At 35.9% G+C, this 22,803-nt stretch overlaps 1 protein-coding gene across 7 annotated transcripts in view; it reads right to left on the reverse strand.

The window, feature by feature from the left end:
• LOC149552226 (meiotically up-regulated protein) overlaps window positions 1–22,803 on the reverse strand; it is a 168,667-nt gene that overhangs the window by 48,300 nt on the left and 97,564 nt on the right. For 4 of the 7 annotated variants that reach the window (XM_089787742.1, XM_089787741.1, XM_089787748.1 and 1 more), the window contains 4 exons: window positions 19,446–19,531; window positions 7,996–8,091; window positions 7,473–7,632; window positions 7,035–7,197 (listed from right to left, as the gene is read on the reverse strand). In XM_089787742.1, the coding sequence (XP_089643868.1) occupies window positions 7,035–7,197; window positions 7,473–7,632; window positions 7,996–8,091; window positions 19,446–19,531 (505 nt within the window). Of the gene's footprint in view, window positions 1–7,034; window positions 7,198–7,472; window positions 7,633–7,986; window positions 8,092–19,445; window positions 19,532–22,803 lie in introns of all 7 variants that reach the window. The other 3 variants (XM_089787745.1, XM_089787744.1, XM_089787746.1) reach the window with 1 other exon arrangement.

The raw sequence follows: 22,803 nt of genomic DNA on the forward strand, positions 1-22,803 counted from the left end.
TAGAATTTTATAAAGTTGTATGTTTTAAACTTATAATACTGACTCTATTGCCCTTCGGCACTAGTCTTTATATTTTTCATAATTCGCAATCCATATGCTGGCAATTATTTCATATCTTTCCTTTGGAGAACTAATATTTCATTTGCCGCAATCATCTATAATAATTGCTTTTATTTATAACACTCATATATTCATTATTCTTAATGTGTAATTTTCAAGTTAAAAGCTTTGTATAATTCTTGTCATTTAGAAAACTTTTCGTTACATTCGTATTCTAACCAATCTGCCATAAAGATCCTGGGCTTGAGTGTTTTGTTCAGGATTAGGTACACTTGCCTTGGTTTTGTAGAGCCAAAAGTGCAAGGCATTTGGATTGCATCAATCAATCCCGTCAAGTTGGTCATAACTGGTTGGATATCCCAGCATCAAGTTGGCAAGACTCGTAGGATTCCAATCTGCAGTTTTGGAAACCAACAGAGAACTTGCTGAGTTTTTGTTAAAACTTAGTCATAGTTTTACAACAGCAGCTGTAGGCCAAAAAAATGCCAATCAGTTTCATTTCTCATTTCTTCATTTGTGTTTTGCTAATAGGGGAAAAGTCTTCCAAACTGATTTTGATCGATTTAAAGTGATTTGAAGAGGCAGGCTATGGAGGAAGGCGTAGATTTGGTTTCATGTTGGATGACATTTAGTTGAATGACTAGTCACTGCTAGTGCCAGCAGAAGCTAGAGGCAAAACTATATCTAGGATTGAGGGCAACCCGCAAACCAAGTTAGACATACCGAGCAAGAAGGCAATCATGGCAAGTGCGGGCTTCTAAGATTAAACCCTCTAGTTCTAACTCTCCCTTAGTTTGTATTGGAACTAAGAAGAGGAAGATGTGATTGGAATGACGTATTTACTTTTAGTTTTACATAAATTATTTACTATTTTTCTTCTAGACATGAGTCTTCCTCAAGAGAATGTGATTTTATACCCACTTTGTGTTTAACTATATCTAGACTAAGCTTATTTGTTCGGTGTTCTCATTTTTGGACTCATTGGATGTATCTTCTCACTAAATTGGGTGAGTTTTCCCCGAATTTATTTTTCAAACCTTGGCGACTTTTTGGCTTTGCCGAGTTTTTCAACTATGCTTTATATAGTAGCAACCATTTTTTCTAGAATATAAGTGTGTCCAAATCTCACATTCCAAGTGACTCACAACTTGGATATATATTCCTGTGATAAGTCGTGGGTAATGGGAAAACAACAAAATTTTCAGTGCCATGAAAATTTAGTATGGTATTGGATGCACAAACAGAGATTATAGTCACAGGAATATTTGGAGACACTTCTGTTTTCTGGGCAGAAAATGAGTTAAGGGTAGAACAAATATTTCATAATTTTGGTTTTGACTAGTCAGATATTTCTTAAGGGGCCAAATATGCCAACCAATTGATGTGGTATCGAACCTTGCAAGTCGGGTGTGATTAATCTCTTCATCATCGGGTCTAGATGTATGTCTTGTGCATTAATGAGAGCATTGTTGGAGTTGAAGCAGCATTTGTTCAGTTGTTCACAACTTCCTACCACCACCGGAGCAGTCACAATATTGATTAAGAGAGTTGTGTATAACTGAGCCCATAATGAAATGAATATCTAGCTTCAACTCACGGGTATCATTTTGAGTTTGAGAGGTATTCACCATCATCCTCCTGATTGACAGACATTAGGAGTATGAACTCCACTTGATGAAAATAGATGTTGTCATGTTTGAGCATTTATAGTACCTCTAGCTATTTCGACCACCAGTTCAGGAATCCAACATTCTTCTAGGTTTCATACTTACCAATTTGGAGAGTAAGGATCCTATAGTTCTAGTCTTCTACAATGAAAGTTCCTTCAGATTGGTCGAGAGCCAAATTATTATTGATAGTCGAAGGAAGTAATAAAATTGAAATTAAATTAAATACCACTACCAGAAAAGAATTATAAAGCACTGCATATACAGGAGCGGGCGTCAGTAATGAAGAGCGTTTTCCTAGATGTGACAAGTGAGTAATAGAGGCGTTTGCTTTCCCTGGTCGACAAGGATCGACGCTTGAGAATGTGTTGAGATGATTGTTAAAAATAAATACCATAGGAAGAAAGGGAAGTATTCATTGCTAGTCCTATATTTCTTTTTCCTGCCATGTATCACCTTCACTCCAATTCATAATAAGGAAGGAATATTGCAGAAGTATATTGGTCAGGAACAGTATCGGTTGTGCCCCTTCCACAATAGCAGGTCTGAGGAACCATCGTCTTTGGTAGAGCTTTATCTGGAGCCACCTGGAGGTCATGCATTCACGTTGCCTATGTGAGAATAATCCCTGAATTGAAGATTACGCACATTACAAATATTAATTGTAGACGTGTCTTTAGAACAGAATTCCTTAAGCGTTACAATGAACAGATGATTGTCTTTGACATTACTAAGGGACAAACTTACAAACTGTCAGACAGTAATATTCTTAGGATGAAGAGTAATATTTATTGTAGACGTGACTTTAGAACAGAATTCCTTAAGCATTAACAGATGATTGTCTTTGACATTACTAAGGAACAAACTTACAAGCTGCCAGACAGTAATATTCTTAGGATGAAGAGTTTCGTCCCATTGCAGTAAGGCATATGTATATTAAATCCTGCAAGTTGACTATTGTTCTTGATCAGAGGCATCAAATAAACTGAATGAATTAACTTTGGATGATCATGGGAGCAACATATATCAATCGTTGTTCCAATGCATTAGAGGGACATTATCAGAGCAATTACACCATATCAAGAGGTTGGACAGGTGCAAGAATTATTACTCCATAAAAAAGGGTTGTGTATATCTAAGTGATTTTCCTTGTTGCTTGGCTAGGATGTATGGTCTCTGTATTCTCTTATTATGAAGATTGTTTGAGTCAAACATTGTCTCCTGGGGCACTGGCATAAGCGGGATTTCCAATCAATGGAGATTCCTATCAAATTCTGCATCGAAGCCCAATAAGGGTGTTAAAGTTCTGGTAGCTGCATTAGAGATCCTTCATACCTGAGTTCACTTGCTATTCTGGATTGTGATCTTCTTTCCTTGGTTCGATCAAATGTGTGGATACTACAGTTTGGAAAAAACAAAATCTAGGTAAACAATATTTACAAGGCTTGAGAGTTTGTTGGTTTTGAAATTTTCTTGCACTTTGACTTTAAAATCATTCAGTGGTTGTGAAGAAATTTGGAAGCTGTGACAATCAGAATATTCAGGTCAGCAGATGTTTAACTCCTAATATAAGAGCTTGTTGGTTGTTGATTTTCAGCGCCACTCCTGTTAACAAGCACAAACAATATGAAATTGTAGTTCAAAAGCAGGGTCTGCAATAAACAGCTTGCAAACTTAGTGTTGATTAAATGCCACAGTCCAACATCAGAAAACTCTGATATTGAGTCGCTGAAAAGGCTCATGTAAATGCCTAACTGATGAATATAGACAAACTTGTTAAGGTGTCTATTTTAGTCTAGTAGCAGAAAAACATAAGATTCAGTTAGAACAGTGAACTATCTATTGTTGGGAGCTGATGGCATATTGTCGACCATTTATCAGAGTTGAAAGACAGAATAGAGCAGTAAACACTTTGTCCATTCACCTTCAGAAACAGGTAGCCTAGCTATGGGAAAAATACAGAGCTTGGATAAAACCACAGAAGATATTATGAAGCTACAGCAAAAATTAGCCCGAGACTCACAACTTGATGTAAGAACAGAGGTGCTTTATATGTATGATGAGTATTACAAACTTACTTCAGAGATTCAGAAAGATTTACCCTTCATTGATTATGTGGACTTCCATCCCAAGCTTCAAAACAAGACTGATATGGCAAAAAGGAAGTATTTTGAATTGGCCTGGGACCTCCTTCCAAAAGATGGGAGCAGAAATTTGTATGAGGCATTTTCAACAGACCGAAATCAGCTGATAGGTGATCTTGAAAATTAGGGCAATCAACTACCACTGATTTGCAGCCTTCCCATGATCATGTAGAAGACATTACACAGAGTACAAGTCTATTGGTGGGTAATATGGAGGTAGAGGTTTTGTGCGGGGCTGCAGTCACTAATGCTCTTGAGGGGCATATTGATGACAAATTGGGAGAGACTAACCAAGCAGCCCATAATGAGAACTCAGCATCTTTTGAGAGTGTTGATAATGTTTTTAATTCAGACTTAAGGGTCCCAACATAATGTATCAATTCTTCTTATGATGAGTTTAATTGTGATCAAAATGTTGTCTCTAACTCCTTTTCGCAGCTGGGTATGAAAGATGGCATTGATGATGTGAACATGTATGATGAGACACTTTCTCCCACCTCATATGCATTTGACTTATCTCATACACCTACTAGTTCACCTTATTTGAAGAGTCAAATGCAAAGTAACAGAACAAAAGATTAGTGCAGCTTTGTCACATTTTGATAACATTTATGAGATGGTTGAAAAACACTTTTGGAGGGAACAATTAGAGAGAAGACAAAAAGGACTCCAAGAGGAGTTCTCACATTTGCAGGTAATTAAGGAAGGAATGAGAACGTTGAAATCAGATTACCTACACCTTCTTTTCGATTGAGATCACCTCTTTGACCTTGCATAGATTTATGCAGATTTATTCGGAACCACTGAGGAAGAAGGAAGCAGAAGTAGACCATGTACGAATGAGCTCATGAACGCCAAGGACACCCTTGAGGCTACTTTAGTGGTGTTTCATGAAGCAGAAAATCAGATTGCTCAGTTATATCAGAAATTAGATTTGGCATGCTCTGATTCAGCCCAACATTCAGATATGACCATTGAGGTGGTGGTCAGTGATGATAGTGCGAGGGTTGATCAGGCTAAGCCGGGTTCATCCACTTTCAGTCGGCAGATTGAGGTGGTGGTCAGTGATGATAGTGCGAGGGCTGATCAGGTTAAGCCGGGTTCATCCACTTCCAATCGGCAGATTGTACTTTATGATGAGCCATTGACAGAGGTTGATATTATGCATTGTGACTATTCAATGATGAGTGCTCATCACTTTGTTTGATCCACATATGGAAGACTTGATGAACCGTAGGTATGGGTTAACTCAGAGATTGTATCATCCCTTGTGGGATAAAGGTCTTCCAGAAGCTGCAAGTAATTGAATCAGGTGGTGATGGAGATAACTTGCAGGGGCACCAGCCAGTTTTTCACTACAGTGATACGTAATCGAGTGGGTTACCTACATCTATGTCACAGCAGTGTCATGCAGAAATAGGTTTACATGGTGATTATGGTGTCAGTTGGCCCTAGCTGGATTATTTGCAAAGTCAAAACATCCATAGGGGTCTTACAGAGGTTGGTTGTAGTTATGAGGTTGTTGATTTCTTTGGTGGTTTGTATCTCCTTATAAATGATGGATGTGAGAGTTTTTTTCTTTCGAACCCAAGTATTGACAGGGTTAGCAATATAGCTTGATTGGGTTTCACTAACGGGCTTCACCAATCCCGACATGGTGAAGATAAGATCAAAGTTGTGCGACATGAGTCTAATAATCTTCTTGGATATGTTTTGATTTTGATGGATTGCTATTGTGTGTGGACTTTGGATAGTTGGTGTGATGTATGTCCTTACAAAGTTGAGGGAGGCAAGACAGGATGGCTTTCTAAGTTGCTCTCTTTTGAGATGTTCACTCCTGCAACACCTACCATTAGATTACTCTATGATTTCCAGCATGGTGGTATGTTTTATAAGGTACTCTAGCAGATATTATCCTCTTCATGGGCACATGTATTACAGTATTTAGTGGGAGATATCAAGGCCATCACAAAAGTTTTTATTTAGGATCCAAGGATCATAGTGGTTTACTGGCTGCATCCTTATTATTGGTTCTACAGTTTGGCATATCTTGATTAAATAGTTACTAGTACGAGCTATGGAGCGCCTTGCAAATGGACATGGGACCCTAGTATTGGATTATAGACCCATGTTTGCTTGAGGGCAAGCAATCTAGAGGAGGGAGGATTTGCACATTATGAATTCTAAAGTCAAATTCATAAATTATTAATTTTAGCTTAAGAGCTTAATGAAAAGTTATAAAATGGGTCAATTAATATTATTGAGTTAAAGGTGACACAGAGGAAAAAAAAAAAAAGGACAGGATAAGGGGACTGAAGGGTCCCCATTTGAGCATAAAAGAGGAAAGGTTCGTTCATTTGAGCATGCTTGAATTATCGTTTGTTTGGAGAATCTGGGTTTCTCTTGGGAAAACATTGGTAGAGTTTACATCTTCCATTTCACACCTGAGGACGCACACCTTCACGTCATTGTTGGTGGATTAGACATAGCCCCATTTCATCACTGCAGTGGATTCAAGACAGAGTTCACGTTGGGTTTACAGGCTCTTTGTATGTTTCCAATCTGACTGCTATCGTTGTTTTTAAGATTGGACTCTATGCATGTTATTGTATTACACTAGCAAATCTGATGTCTTCAAACTGAATATTTTAATGAGCACTATCAGTTCATTTGCAAGTTTATATTGCTGGTTAGGTTTGCATGAGTTATCTATTATATGTTGAAATCTGTTTATGAGAAAACATGGTATAATATCCATTAGAGATGTTACACACTATCCCTCAATTGAGGCCCTTTTTCGCCCCATCCTGGAAACTCGTCTTGCCATCCCCCTGTCCCCCAAGGCTGATGAAACACTGAATTAACAAAACATGGTGGAATTTACTTTTTCAGTATTTGCCATTACTGCATTCCAGCATTTGTAAATTTCTCTAGATAAAGGTGGAAAATAGAAAAGCTATCAAGGGATCATAAGCTGTTACAAACTGCATTTTGATGCTAGAATGTATGACCAAAGAGATCTTCAACATAGGTAAATAGTAAATACTAAAAACAATTTTCTATTGTTGTGTTTTAAGAACATTAATTTTTATCTGAGCATTAAACAAAATGAAAAACACATGCAAATGTACAGATCCATATTATTAAACATCACAACGCAAACCTTGGAATGGTGATCTCATAAGGAAAAGGTACAGCATCAAAATTTTGTACAGGAGGAATGTGGTCTTTCTTCTCATTGACATGTCGTATTATTTGAAGTAAAACATCCCTTAGAGCTTCCTCCAAAGCAGCGTGACGGGAATTATTATCTTCCATTGTGACCTCTGCATTGAGTATTCATAGTAATAAGACCAACAGAGTCTCCCAGCGCTTATAAAGATTAATAGAAAATAACTAGATAGATATAAATATTGAATGCTTACAAAGGCATCCTAATAATTAACAAATATATATGTTTTCAAATACTGTATGAAATTCTATATCCTGGTCCTTAAGTAATAATTACACATATGAAGGTATTTAACTGGTGTTTTCTGATGTAATACAATGCATTTCCCTGTAAAATATAATAAAATAAATAAACATCAAGGTACTGTACCTCCTACAGCTAAGGCCTTCCCGTGATGAGATTTACTGCTAGACGCCTTTGACATTACAACGTTCAGAGGAATATACCATTGTTCCCAATAAAAGCGTTCAGGTTTATTACTGAACCACGCTGTCTGCTTGTTTCTAATTTCATAAAAGGATAGGCATATCTGCAATTATAGGAGCATTAAACACAATAAGAGAGCTACCCAGGTTTCAAGGTCTTGCTAAATGCATGTGTGCATTAAACATGGTAAGCAAAATCACTCATTATATTGAAGTACGACAGAATGCACATATATGTGTGATCTGTGAATGTATTTTATACTAAAAGGTTGATTTATTTATTTTAAAAAATCAAAAATTCTAGGGAGAGGAAATAGGGACCTAAAATTTTGTAAAAATGTAAATACTTAAATTTATCATATGTACAAAATAAAATTGCATTGAAGCCAGCAAAGGAAATGGAACAAGTAAAACAATTAAATTAAGCTTGGTGAAATTCATATTGTAAGATTAATTACGAGGAAAACCTGGCTCTTCTTATTTGGATGCTTTTCTACCCAGCTTACAAATTGATCAATCTTCTCCTCAATTTTCTTTTCAAGATCCGGATCTCTACATTGCACCTAACAAAAATATAATGGTTTAGTAAAAAACTGCAAGGCATTAAGCTTTAAAATTCACAATCTTAGTCTCTGAGGCAAAAATATAAATCAAAACAAATGACCTCAACTACATGTGCTTATATGTCTGTATAGAAGGTATCAATTATGTCATCAACTTTTTCCAGTCAAACAGAAATCCAATGCATTGGACTTGCCACTTGCCAATAATCTAAGCATGTCTCTCCATATCATTCTTCAGTTTTTCAAACTGAAGGAAGTAACCAAATATAACAGAAGTTCAAAATGTTTCACAAATCTACAGTAGCAGTCTATGATGACAATAATCACAGTTTTACGAAAACAAAATAATCAACAGATAAGATCTGACAGTCACAAACAAAGAAGACTACTTCTCAAAGCCTTCTTGATTATATCTAAAACATGACAATAAAGAGTGAAATTTCCTTGTAAAGACCTCTTCCTTTCATGTTAATGACAATTTATGAAGCAAAAGGATATCTCTTGAATTTTGTGAGCATCAAACCGGTTGTGCAATGCTTCCAATTCCCATTGAAAAGGAAAAATGTTTATCCTAGATTAAATCTCAAAACAAAATCACAACTCAGAACTCAAGTTTAAGTTAGGTTTCAACTTGACAAAAAGCATGGGTATTGAATTCCTTTATGAACACATAATTGCAATCAAAACCAATGTCCCCAAACTTGCCGCAAGTCAGGCCAGTTGGTGAGCTGGGTCAACCCAGCTGAGCTATGCCAACTCACCCCCTCAGCTCGCTGAATTTTGATGCATGACTCGCCCAACTCGGCGAATTGACATAACTTGCCTAACTTGCCAGGTCCGAGCATGCATAATTTAGCCAAGTCCGAGCATACGCTTGCAAGTTTACTCTACAATTCAACACTTGGCTCAAGAGGCGGGAGGATTTATACAAAAATAACACTCTTATACTTTAAGTTATATTTGTATAAATACTATCAAGACGTTTGAGATAGGTTATAACTTCATAGGAGTTGAGATGCAAAATCTAAACTTTCAGGTTTTCCAAAAAATTCCACACTTAGAAAAATTCCAAGATTCAACAAACCTTCAGCACTTTAACCCCCCATAACCTATCTTGGCTTTCTAAGGTGAAACTGAAGCTAGAACAAGGATTGTCTAAAGGTTTTATGTTTTTAACTCATTTCATCCAAAATCCCTTTGGTTTCAATTCCATATTCCTCACAGACTTAGCTATAATTTACATTTTACATATATCATGGATTTATCATTTATGTTCTTTGTTTATGTATGTGATGACAAATTAGCTTCTATTTGATAATGTTATAGTGTTTTTAACTTTTATTCAATAAAGGGTGCATGTTACATCCCAATTTTAAAATGCTCCTTTATAGTGTTCATTAAAATTTCAAAAATTCATCGAGGACAATGAATCACAAGGGGGAGGGTATGTAACATCCCAATTTTGGCTCCTTTTATAATGTTCATATAGCCATTGAGGTTTCATGTGACGTCAGTTGACAGGTAAAATTAGCTACAATCATGCAAAATGGTGAAATATCCCTAACCAGATATTTACTTGATTTCCTTTTTTTTTCCAGTATATTCAACATTGAACATTGCAGATGTATTACAAACACAATCGAAAACCAGTAGAAACCCCAACCAATATTTAACCAGCTTCTTCTTAAATATAATATTCAAACTCAACATAGACAAATGTAATATGATATAACAATTAAACCAGAAGATTCTCCACAACATAATAACTCATTCTTTCCAAAATAACATTCAAGATTCAAGCATATAACAATGCGTTACAAACCAGTAATATAAAAATATGTTATTGCATTATTACAGCAGCAATACGATAACTAGCACTAACAAATCCAATCTTAAATACAAATTAACAGTTAGATTTGAATATTAGAATAAGAACCTATAAGCGCATATGCAACACCTGAATTGATATCTCCCCGGACAATGGGTTTGCGTCCACTGTTTGTCGGCACGAGGGGCAACGTCCTCATACTAGCTGAAAGCTGAAGCTTTCCAAATACTCTCGCTAGAGAGAACTGAAACCGAATCATAAATCAAGTATGCCTAGGAATGAGCCTCTTTCCCTTTTTAATACACAAACTAAGACTCTTCGACTCCCCTCTAGCTTTCGTCCTATTCCTCCTCAACCTTTTGCCCTCTTTATAACATTAAATTGACCTTTTAATGATTTGAGTCTACGCTCTCCTAGACAATTTTAACATTATATATAATAAGACTTCAATTTTTCTAATGTCCCAAAAAGGGGACATTATAAATCTTCCCTCCTTAAAATTGCTTGTCCTCAAGCAATTAGTACCAAGATCCCATATGTATTGGCAAGTAGACCTGTAGCCCAAACTGAAAGCAAATCCAGACACACTGCGAAGCAAGGTGTCACTCTACAACCCATCCATCAAACCGGTCCCTGGGTCCCATATAAAACCATGAAATATCACTGCACTTGTAGACTGCACAACTCTACTTATCCTCGCATCCAATCTCAAACTGAGTAGAGCTATAACCAAATCCACAATAAGCCATAGATATATGCTATCAACACCTAGATCCTAGACCTTGTTGTCATAACCAGCCGATATGATAAGGTACAAATGTATCCATGAACTATGCATAACCCAGTAGATGATGACAACCCAACCTAAATAGATGACGTAATAAACAAGCTGCTCAAAAATTAAGGGTAACACCCTGGGTGCAACAAATACCATACTGTCATCTTCAATTTGGAGAACCTCCGAGTACATAGGTACTATGAAGAAGAATGAAGCTGAAAGAGCATTCCCTATGATCAACACATAACTCTCCTCAATACTACACCAAAAAGTATCCAAAGGCTGATGTATATAATCCAACCAACCCCTGTATGGTGTGAAATCAGGAACCCTATGTGGACTGATCCAATGATGCACAACCGTAGTCAAATCACCACTTCCATCTTGTGATTAGGTTTCACTACTAAGAATTGTAGCTTGATCTGAATTTCTTAAGTCAAGATCATCCTCTTCCTGGAATCCAAGAGGAACTCTCTCCTCTACCTTAAAAAGTGGGTTACTGGAAATCCAAACAGCATCTACCTCAAACAGAGGGTTGTCTATAAGTTGAATGTGTTCTGAAGTTTTGGAACTTGATCGCTTGGGGCAACTATCCAAAGCATATGTCTGCTGAATGCTATCAAGTTCATCAATTACCTCTAGGAAAAATTCCTGCCTCTCTTTATCCTCCTGTTCCTGAGACTGATTCATGATCCTAATCTGATTTTCTGCTTCCTAAAGGGAAATCCGGGCATCATTTAATGCCTCCTGGGTTTCCTTAAGCTCTCTATTGAGCTCCTTAATCTCATTCCTTTCTTTATTTAGCTGATCAACATGTATTTCAGCAACCTTAATAATGTTATCCCTATCGGAAACCAAATACAAATATTCTAATTTCATAGTTTCAAGAGTTGTTTTGATCACTTGCAAATCAAAAACAAGCCATCCTTCTTCCACTCCCTTTTGAACCTTCCTGTAACGATCCTCAACCATCTTGCAAGTGTTGTCATAACGTACCAAAGATGCCACAACCATTTCTTCGTTAACCTTCAGCTGGTTTCTAAATGCATGCATTTCATTATCATGTTGATACAACTCATCGTCTTGTAGTGTCATCTTGGATTGTTCCTCTGAATTCTTGTCATGTGCATAGGAAATATATGGTTCATCGCACAAAAACCCCAACCTGCTATTACCTTGTGTGCAACTTACCTCATCCCCGTGCTTGACAAAGCTAATCTCCAAATCACCGAGGGTAGAAACTTGCAATCTATGTCACCTCTTCTGCATGATCACTAGAAGGTTGCAAATTAGTGGGGGTTTAACTGATCTTCTTTTTCAAGGTTCTCTGTTAGAGGATTTTGATCTGGTGTAAATTCTTCATACATAGTTTTGCACTAGTCTTTTGCAAGGAGATCCTGAGCTAATTCAAAATACTTCTTTTTTGCCAAATCGGTTTTATTTTGGAGTTTTGGATGGAAAACCATGAAATCACTGAAGCCTAATTCTTTTTGAATCTTCGGAGGGAGTTTTTTGTACTCATCATTCATAACAAGTACCTCTGTTTTGAGATACCATTTCTGATTTTCGATTTGTTGAACAGTTGACGTGACTAATGAAGCATCTTTATTCTTTTCCCAAATATTCTCCAATTTTAAGGAAATTGCTCTCTTTTCTAGTTTTTCTTCATAGTTTCACATTTTCACTATATCTAGTTTCTGATAAAAGTTTCACTTGTCTTCTTTTTTGATTACCAGTTGAATAGCCCTACTTAGCTCATAAAATTTGCAAGTTGATTATCAACTCCGCTACTTGAACTTTGCTAACTGTCATCAATCTTCAAAATCCAAGTGATCAGCTTCTTCTATACCAACTGTAAAGTCTTCAAGATCTGAGTAATCAACCTCTTCTTAGTCAATTACATCATCTTCATAATCCAATAAATCATCTTCTACACCAATCACATCATCTTCAGAAGTTTTTTCTAATGCGATACAAAGACACTCTTGAGCCTCAGAGTACTTCAAAATAAACTGGTCTAGCTGAGATAAAACCTCAACATAGCTCAATAAAATTTCATTGAAATTATATTCATGACAAAAGCTTCTCTAAAATCCGTCGTTGTCTGTATTATTGATTATGACTTCCATTATCGATTGCATGACCAATAACGTTGTTCTCGGCAATAACAGTATTTTTACAACCTCCACTAAAAATTCGGCCCCAAAATGGAGATCAACAATGCCAAGCAGTGAAGTATTGAAAGTGCAAGAACATTTAGCAACCTGAAGGAATTATTTGGTCCCACCTTTTATCGGTGAAGGAACATTGGAATTATTATTGCTGACAATTTCCCAAACTGGAAGAAATATCTGATCTTAATTATCCCTCTGTATTATATAGACCATCTGTCAAATATTTTGTCACAGCCTTTCAATGATGAGCGATTAAAATAGCATTCAACTGCATAACTACTCCTGTCAATAATATTTATTTCTCTCCAATAATTTTGTTGCGCCCTTTTTTCCTGTTGAGTAACGCATCCACTTTACCATTTGAGTAACAAATCATAATTCAAAATTGCAACACAAGTTGTGGTTGTTACCTCACGGGTCAGTTATATGACAGTCTCACCACTTCAAACTCAAACCAATGCTATACTAATTACGACAATCAATCAAACCAAGAGACTCACGAACCCAAACTCTACCCCGCAGACGACAAAGCCATTCACATGTCTTCCTTCCGTTAACTCTTAGAATGGAGCTCAATTCCTTCCAAGTTCAACAACACACTCAAACCGGCAATCAACTTCCAACACCCCTCCAATTACTATTCGAAGCCTCCCAAGGTAATTGCAACGTGTGGTAGTTCACAATGAAGAGACATGGCTCCAGAAAATCAATTTTGTAACTAATAGGATGTTGCGTTACTTAAAGATCTTTATAACCTTTGTCGTCCCTTTGCATAGATTATATTCACAACAAACAAAAACGCCACTCCTTAACTATTTAATCCCTGATTAAAATCACCTTTATTCAGTTCATCTGTGTGTATATTCTTCGCAAGAAATGTATCAAGATTCAAGATATTGAGCTGAGTTAGAAACTCCCAATTAGAATTTTGGGTCCCAATAAAATTCTTGACTAGACAATCCCAGACAATAATTTAATCCATTGTCGTAATAATTTTTGTCTTGTTGATACCAATGGATATTGTAGCTGCTAATATTTTGGATTGCTCGTCTGCAGTATTTTCTCCAATGGTCCCCTGTTCTGAAGCTTCTCACGTTTCTATGCAACTATAGTGACCGGATGTATTGTGTGTTCTGGTTCCACGTCCAACGTCAGAACCCATCTTCTATGCCCTACACTGCCTGGGCATGTTATGTATAGAACCACCCTAGCCCCTATCTATCTCTGGGATGTGTAGGCCAAGCCGAAACGAAGAACTGCCCCTATTCTATTATTCGAAAACTATCTATGACAACTCCTTCAACTTATCGGTTCCGCCCAATAGGTTCTATAGGCCTGCAACCGACGATTACATACACCCCTACGGGAACATGACGACGGGAGCCCGTACCGCAACAGCCTTGTTCAGCAAGGGATGGGTGGGAATGTAGTCTACTCTTATACCGTTTACAGCCGTTATCTCTCTTATGAAGGAATTCCATGCAGTGTATCTATTGTGGAACGATGATATGATGCCAACCACTGCTCCCAATCTCCTTACTTTAATTCCTATTGTTGAAAACTTCTAGTAGGAGCTGCATATGCCAAGAATCCCATGATAATGGAGACCTAGACTCACGCTGAGTTTAACCTTGTTCTCGGCTATGAAATGATCATTCTTCTACCTGCCAAATAGCTCTCGTCTACTGCTACAGACGACTCCCTTCAGTCGCCTATTTCCTCTACAGCTTCCCAAGTGGTTAAGCTAATTAGGTCTGTGCTATCATCTCTATGAAAAGCCTACTCAATGGCTTTTTTCCCAACCCATATCCAGGGAAAAGGTTTAGTTAAGGCCCTAAAGATCTTTGAGACTTTGAAAATCTTTGTCAATGAAGTAAGGTAGCTCTTCCCTTAAGGATGTGATAGTATATGTATGTGAACATTTGCATCGAATTCTTGATCCCACACTTAAGCCATGTTGTAGCTTAGTTACACAAGCAGACGTAATGGTAGCCCAAACATTTAAATAAGAAGACTTATATTGAAGTTGAAACCAAAAGAAGCACCCAAACTACATATCTATAAAGATCTACAGCTTCTTTTATATTTTCTTTTGCCTGTATTAATCCTGATGTAACGAGGGAAGGAGTTGTCCTAGTCTCCACATTTCATAATAACGTATCACTGCTCTTCTATTTTGATAGTTTTGACATCGATGAGGATGTAAATATGAACAGCTTTCACTTCCATGCAAGTGCTTGGTAAGCTAGAGGTTAAACAATATTCTGTGATTGATTTCCTTGTCCATGTATGTTCACCAAGGACACCCGGATACTTGGTGATAAAACATTCAAAAACATCTATTGTCCTGGGATAATATATTCCGAAGATAAAGTTTTATCTCTTCCGAAAAGAAATTCAATGTGACCCATTCCAGAAATCTAACCAGGCTGTTATAAATTCCATTGTTATTAAACCTCATAGACTGGCAAGACCTTTAGCTTTGATACCACTGAAATATCCCTAACTAGATATTTACTTGATTTCCCTTTTTTTCTCGTATATTCAAGACTGAACATTGCAGATGTATTACAAACACAATTAAAAACCAATAGAAATCCCAACCGATATTTAACCACCTTAAATATAATGTTCAAACTCAACATAGACAAATGTAATACGATATAACAATTAAACTAGAAGATTCTCCATAAGATAATAACTCGTTCTTTCCAAAATAACATTCAAGATTCAAGCATATAACAATGCATTACAAACCGGTACTATAAAAACCAGAAAACTTTTTAACTCCTTAAAATATGTTAATGCATTATACAACAGCAATACAATAACCAGCACTAACAAATCCAATCTTAAGTATAGACTAATAGTTAGATTAGAATACTAGAATAAAAACCTGTAAGTGCATATGAAACACCTGAACTGATGTCTGCCCAGAGAATGGGTTTGCGTCCACTATCTACTGACATGAGGGGCTACGTCCTCATACTAGCTGAAAGTTGAAGCTTTCCAAATACTCTCGCTAGAGAGAACTAAAACTGAATCAATGAGCCTCTTTCCATTTTTAATACACAAACTAAGACTCTTTGACTCCCCTCTGGCTTTCATCCTATTCCTCCTTAACTTTTTGCCCTCTTTATAACATTAAATTGACCTTTTAATAATTTGAGTCTACACTTTCCTAGACAATTTTAACATTATATATAATAAGACTTCAATATTTCTAATGTCCAAAAAAGGGGACATTACAAATGGTAAGATGGTTAATCCTTATAATTTCATATGAAGTTTATGCTACTTAACCGTTATAATGATATTTTAATGTTAACTTGGAAAGTTGGTTATTCATCATGAATTCATGGGAAGTGAAATGGCAGTTAGCCGTTATGATAGTTTATGATTAATAATTTGTTATGATAATTGTTATTATATTGACGAATATGACATAATTGTGGAGAAATTCCTTGCAAGAGCACATCAAGTGACAGAAGCATTGTCAAAAAGAATTGGGCACATGGGCACCACCATCACTGGGCAAATAGGTATGACCCTTGAACCACCATGGCTAAGGGTAAACGACTAGGCAAAAAATAGTGTATATTGAACAATACCATGAGCTAGGTGGTCAATTTTTATAATAAGAGAAATATTAAACATTTAATATCATGAAACGAACTATTACCTCTCTCTTATTTTGAGACCAAGGAAGTAAACAACATTATAAATTCATATATATATATATATATATATATATATATATGTTGTCACCATGATACTCTGATGATATCTATCAATTATACTTATATGTATATATATAGGTACAATTATAGATATAACACAATAGCATGATGGCTTAATATATTTAATTATATATTTATATATTTATATTTATATATACATATATATTTATATATATATATATATATATATATATATATATATATATATATATATATATATATATATATATATATATATCAGAGTAACGTGAATCGCCACGATTCAGGCTATTTCACGATCTAACTTAAGCATGTGATTCACGGTGAGTCGGTGAATCGGCTCAATGATTTTTGTCAAAATCAATAGAAATTGACGAAATTGGCCCCAAAAATCAGCAAATTGGTGAAAATTTGTCAAAAGTCACCAATTTTAAAATCTTTGAATTTCAAGGCCTTTTTCACCTTGTCAATTCATAGCCAATTCATATGCGATTCATGATTCGAGTAAGCCTTGCCGATTCCAATCCGATTCCAATTTTTGGTTATTTGATATATATATATATATATATATATATATATATATATATATATATATATATATATATATATATATGTTTCTTTTCATTTTTAAACCATGGAAATATAATCTTTATATCTCCTTATAGATGAGCAGTGGCCACCTTCAAGTTGGCATTCACCTTCTCAATATTTGAATTTTTGAAACCTTCTTGTAACCGATGTTTCTTGTAACCAAGCATTGTGAAACCATAAATCACCTGCAGTTGCAGGTAGCCCAAGCATAGCACAATCATCTTATTATCGAGCGGTGTCTCTGAACCAAGAGTTCAGCAGTTTCCTTTCTATCTTCTTCACTATTCTTTCTTCTCTCTATCGGCACCTTAGACTGAGCATCAAGTAATGTGGGTAAAGCATATCCCAGGATCTATCTCCGCAAAGGCTGATATTGTTTTACAGGTCATGGATAGATCACAATTATTTCTTTTTCCAAACTTTACTTCTTTCCAATATAGATAATTATCTATTGCTATCGGTAGAGGATAGTCTTGTTTATAGTCTGCAATGTAACATGATTCAGCATAGTTATGATTCCCATAAGTACCAAGTTCTGTTCCTATCAAATGAATGATGATTCATTAATATAATCTGCAAATACCATGGTTTGCAACCACAGGTCACCATAGCAATTGAACCCAAAAAGTATAAGCCCTGTTCTTTTCCTTTAATTCTGATCTCTGCATGATAACTACATAGGGATGGATCATAGTCCCCATAACATGTTCTTTGCTATATTATGCATGGCGTAATCTTGTATTAATCTGAATCCTATGTTATGATATTCTGAATTACTCACTGGTATTTGCTGTATATCAGCTGACGTAAGAATCCGAAAGGTATTCAAAGGAAACCATGTGATAAAAAATCTCATTATTAATAGCAATCTCCTAGGATGCACCCAAGGCTAGTGAAGCTGGTGTGAAATGGTGAAGAGAAGAGGAATCCTCCAAGGGAAAAACAAACTATGATCAGAATTCAAATGCATAAACATCTTTAAAAGAAATTGTTAAAATCTAAGTCAGCTCATGATTGTCCAAGTATACTCAGTTGTCAAGTTGAGTGGTGGAATTAAGTACCAGGATGCTCAGTGGCTAGACAAGGTGTTTCATGTCTATTCAGGGTAGGGAGGGCCTTTCTCGAATGAGATTGTGTGGGGATAATTAAGGGTCTACAGTGGGGAGGTTAAGCCCCTGACAATGTTTCCCCTCTCCACCAGATGCCAAGACATGCATTCAACATCTGTTGGTAACAGGTATCTTACTTTTATGATATTTGAAATTACAAGTTGAAGATATGATATATTAATTTATATTGTTGAATCATTTAACCCCTTCAATGAATTCAACTTTCTCGACAATGTAAATGATAAGCAGCAAAAATCGGTTGATTTTCCAATTGAACATAAATATATTTGTATGCATGAGATAGATTTATCTAGCGATTGTCATTTATGTCTTTCATTTATGTGAATAATGAATATGAACATATCTTCTAACTATATGTTATTGCCATAGTTAGCAATAGAAAGAAAAGGGATGATACAGTGGTATTTGATGCCCTAAATGGTATATGTCGTCATGATACAATGGTATTTCATGCCCTAAATGGTATTTGTCTTTACAATATAGTGGTATAACTATTTGTGCCCTAAGTGGTATATGTGGATTAACCTGAGTTTTGCAGATATTGCCCTAGGCGGATTCCAATTTCAAAATTTAGAATATGTAAAACTTAAATTCTTTATTTAGATTTACTAATGATGCTATCAATTCTTAGTTATGAAATTTCTATTAAACTGATTGGAACCATTAATCTCATTCACATGAACTTAACTGTTATAATTGCCTTCTCATGAAAATGTAGTATTATAATTTTATGATATGCTAGTTGTTAGTTAAGACCCAGTAAAAGGGGGCGTTACAGTGCATGAAACATGTTTTAAATCATTAAAAATCTCTAAATTTCAAGGGTTTTTTCACAATGCCGAGTCATAGCCGAGTTACATGTCAAGTCGACCTTGTCGAATCTGAGCTCAATCCAAGTTGGGGAACTATGATCAAAACAAATGATGCATATCTTCTGAGGGGTGTGATTTTCCTATCAAAGTTATTCAGCGAAACAGTTAGTTTAAATTTACTGCAAACTAGTAACTAGTTAACTACATTTAGCATGAATGGAAACTTAGACAAAAACATGAAGAACATAAGCATTTTTGCATGCCCAAAAAATGTACATATATAGAAATTGATAAGATACTACATTTATCTGAAAATACTTACATATGTTATTTCAAAGATTTCTAAATCAACATCCTTAGGCCTAACCAGGCCGAGAGCTCTATGAAACGCAACTGTGTGTAGTATACCTGTAAATTTGCAAAACAGCATTGAAGCATCAATACCAGCCACACAGAGAAAAATATAAGAGATCAAACAACATATATAAAAATCCAATTTGCATTAACATGTTGTCAACCTATTGAAACTCTACAGTATCCTTTAAACTACATTAATTAAGTGTTCTTGCAAGATGAATACCCCAAGAAAGGTAGTTTATTGCAATGCATATAAGCAAACAAGTACCACAATTCCCAGATTTATTCAATACAATAATAGGCCAACAACACTAAGGCTAATACAAAGTTTTCCCATCAATGCAGTCATAAAGCACTTAATTGAAATTCGAAATTTATTCAATAAATGTAGGACACTGTCACAAGAATTATTCATGACAACTGACAAGCATTCCCATCTAAACATATCTATAGATATCAGTGTTACACCAGTATGGGGTACTTCGAGATGGCGGGACGCCGGGGCGAGTTTCTGGGACGAGGGAAAAATGGGCCTCATTTTCGAGACTGCAGGGGGACAACCAAGGGACAGCGGCAAGGGGAGGACAAGCCAGATAGGGTTGTTGTATAGTATACATATAGAACTTGAAATGCTAGTTATAAAATGATGTTTCAGTAGTTCACTAGATCATACCAAATTAAAATACTTGAACATAGCAAAATTGCAACATGAATTAGAACCATTGACATTCAAAATAGTAAAGTATTACATACCCAATAGTAACATTCAAAAATAAAAATTCAAGTACACATCCTAGCAGTGGCATGGTTGCAGAATGGCAGAGGTGGGGGTGCTTGGGTACTCAAGTATCCGATGCGGGGACATCGCGGGGACGAGTACTTCAAGATTTGGGAGGGAGGTGCGAGTCCCCGGATTACACTAATAAATATTGTCTAAAGTGCACAAATTTATATGAAACTCTTTAAGTAACAATGATGTAATTGCTCCATGAAAAAATTTGGGCTATGGCAAAGAGATAAATGCCAAGTAAGATACCCTAAGAAATTATAATATCTATTTAGAAGAAATTCATTGATGAGCATTGGATAACCACCATATGCAAAGTCATTATATTGCATGATTTAGTTATTATATGTTCAACCTAACTAGAACTGTTTTTGTGATTCCTTCTAGGAAATCCTAACGCTAATAACAAGATATATCATAATTCGAAACTGCTCACAAAAACTTCATAATTAAAGACAAAGAATAACATGCAAAGTCATTGGACAAGAACCATATGCAAAGTCTTTAATTTGTGTGATTTAGTATTATATGTTCAACCTGACGGGAATTTGTTTGCAATTCCTTCTGGGAAATCCTAACACTACTAACAAGATACATCATAATTCAAAACTACTCACAAAAACTCCATAATTAATCACAAAGAATAATACCCATGCATCTAATCTTAATAAATGTAGTTCCTTAATTGGCTCGTTAACAGACATATTTGAATTAATCCATCTCCTCAAAAGGAATTAAAAAAGAGTTGGGTGCCACTAGATAATGAATGGGTCAAAATAAACTTTAATGGTGCTTCAAAGTTCAATCCAAGGCCCTCAAAAGCTGGTTTTGTGGTCCAAGACTAGACAAGTAATATTCTTGTGATTGGGGAAAAGCGACTGGTTGAAGGTACAAATAACAATGCAGAAGTGGAGGCAGCTCTTGCAGCAATCAAAGTGGCTTAATCACTAAATATTAACAAGCTTCATTTGGAGAGGGATAACTGCTCATAGTTAACGCCATCAAGGGGCATCAAGAGTATGGTACCTAAATAAGTTCTTAGAAGGATCAATGTTTTAATTGAACCTTTGAAGACTTTAAAATAACCCAGGGTAAGCAAGACCGAAACGAAATTACAGATATCATTTCTTAAGTACAGGTATCTCTAAAAGATCGAAGGGAAAAATGATTGAGGACTTTTGCCATATTGATGGGAAAAACTTGGGTGTTGCCTCATAGTTGCAAATCAACATCATATGTTAGAAAACTGGACCATTGGTATCACAACCTTGTTAGAAGCAAGGAAACAATCTTATTTCGACTTAAACAATACCAGGAGAGGTTTTAAATTTTAAAATAATTGTTCTTTGCTTTTCCCCCATACCCACTAGCTATTAATGGTAGATTTATGGGTTTGATGGGGAGCTCATTGCTTTTGGATTAATGATTTGAAGCTCGGGGGATTTCCATGCAGTGCAATCATTTCTTGGAACATATGGCATTTAGTCTTTCACATGTCAAGGTCGATGTCCCAAGAGATTAGAGTACATTGGTACTCACTAAAAATAAGAGACCAGAATAAGCATCGGTTGGTTTGTGAGAAGTGGCAGAGGGACATATATAAGCTAGTAGGCATTTAGTGGGTGCATATTCTCTCTAGGTGTTTTCCATAGGTTGGAGTTACAAGATTAGTGCTGAAGACGGAAGCCAATATCACTCTCCAAACAATCAGATAGCAAGAAACATTCTTGGGGGAGGTTACCATGAAGACAATGAAGGACATTTTTTAGGTTGTCAATCCTCGGTTACGGCAACTTTCAGATTTGCTTCTAGGGGTTAAGTTCATGCTTATACACCACCGCTACCAGTCAAATATTGGCATAGCCTCAACAATGTTTGCATTGGGATTGGAGTTGGATACCAAAGAGGAGGTGCCCTGGGTGAAGTGCTTGTGTGTGCAGTTGGAATGGATGTGGGTTGATTCCAATGTTGGCTGTGGCAAATCCTAGAGTTTGTTAAAAGACAGTAGTTTCAGTCAAAGTGAGTCATTCTGAGATCTTCTCTGTATATGCACTTTGCAAATATTTAATTCATAAGGATTAATTTTATATATATATATATATATCATGCACAAAATATAATCTGATCGGGCTTCCTTGTTATACCCAAGAATGTCAAAACAGTATGATTGAAATTGTTAACAATCTGCACCTTTTGAATGGTTGTTAGGTCATGCCACGTAGGGACATGACCTTACGTGCCAATATGTCTCTACATGACATGACTATTACCCATTTTATATATAGGTTGCTGCCAATGGGAAATGAATCAATCACCACGGCAATTCATATTACCTTCAGCAGCAATCAGTATTTATCAAGCAATCATTACTTATATTCAGAATTCACTATTACATAGGGACTATTGCATATAACAGATTTGGTTGAAAATTATTTATATATATATATATACAAAATTCAGTTCAGTCCTATTCTATATCAGACCTACTGTGAATTATTATCAGAAATCTGTGAACTTAATCTATCAGAGATCTTGT

This window comes from Cupressus sempervirens, chromosome 6 (assembly GCF_028749045.1).
Source record: "Cupressus sempervirens isolate cs-2001-9-10 chromosome 6, ASM2874904v1, whole genome shotgun sequence".
Lineage (NCBI taxonomy): Eukaryota > Viridiplantae > Streptophyta > Pinopsida > Cupressales > Cupressaceae > Cupressus > Cupressus sempervirens.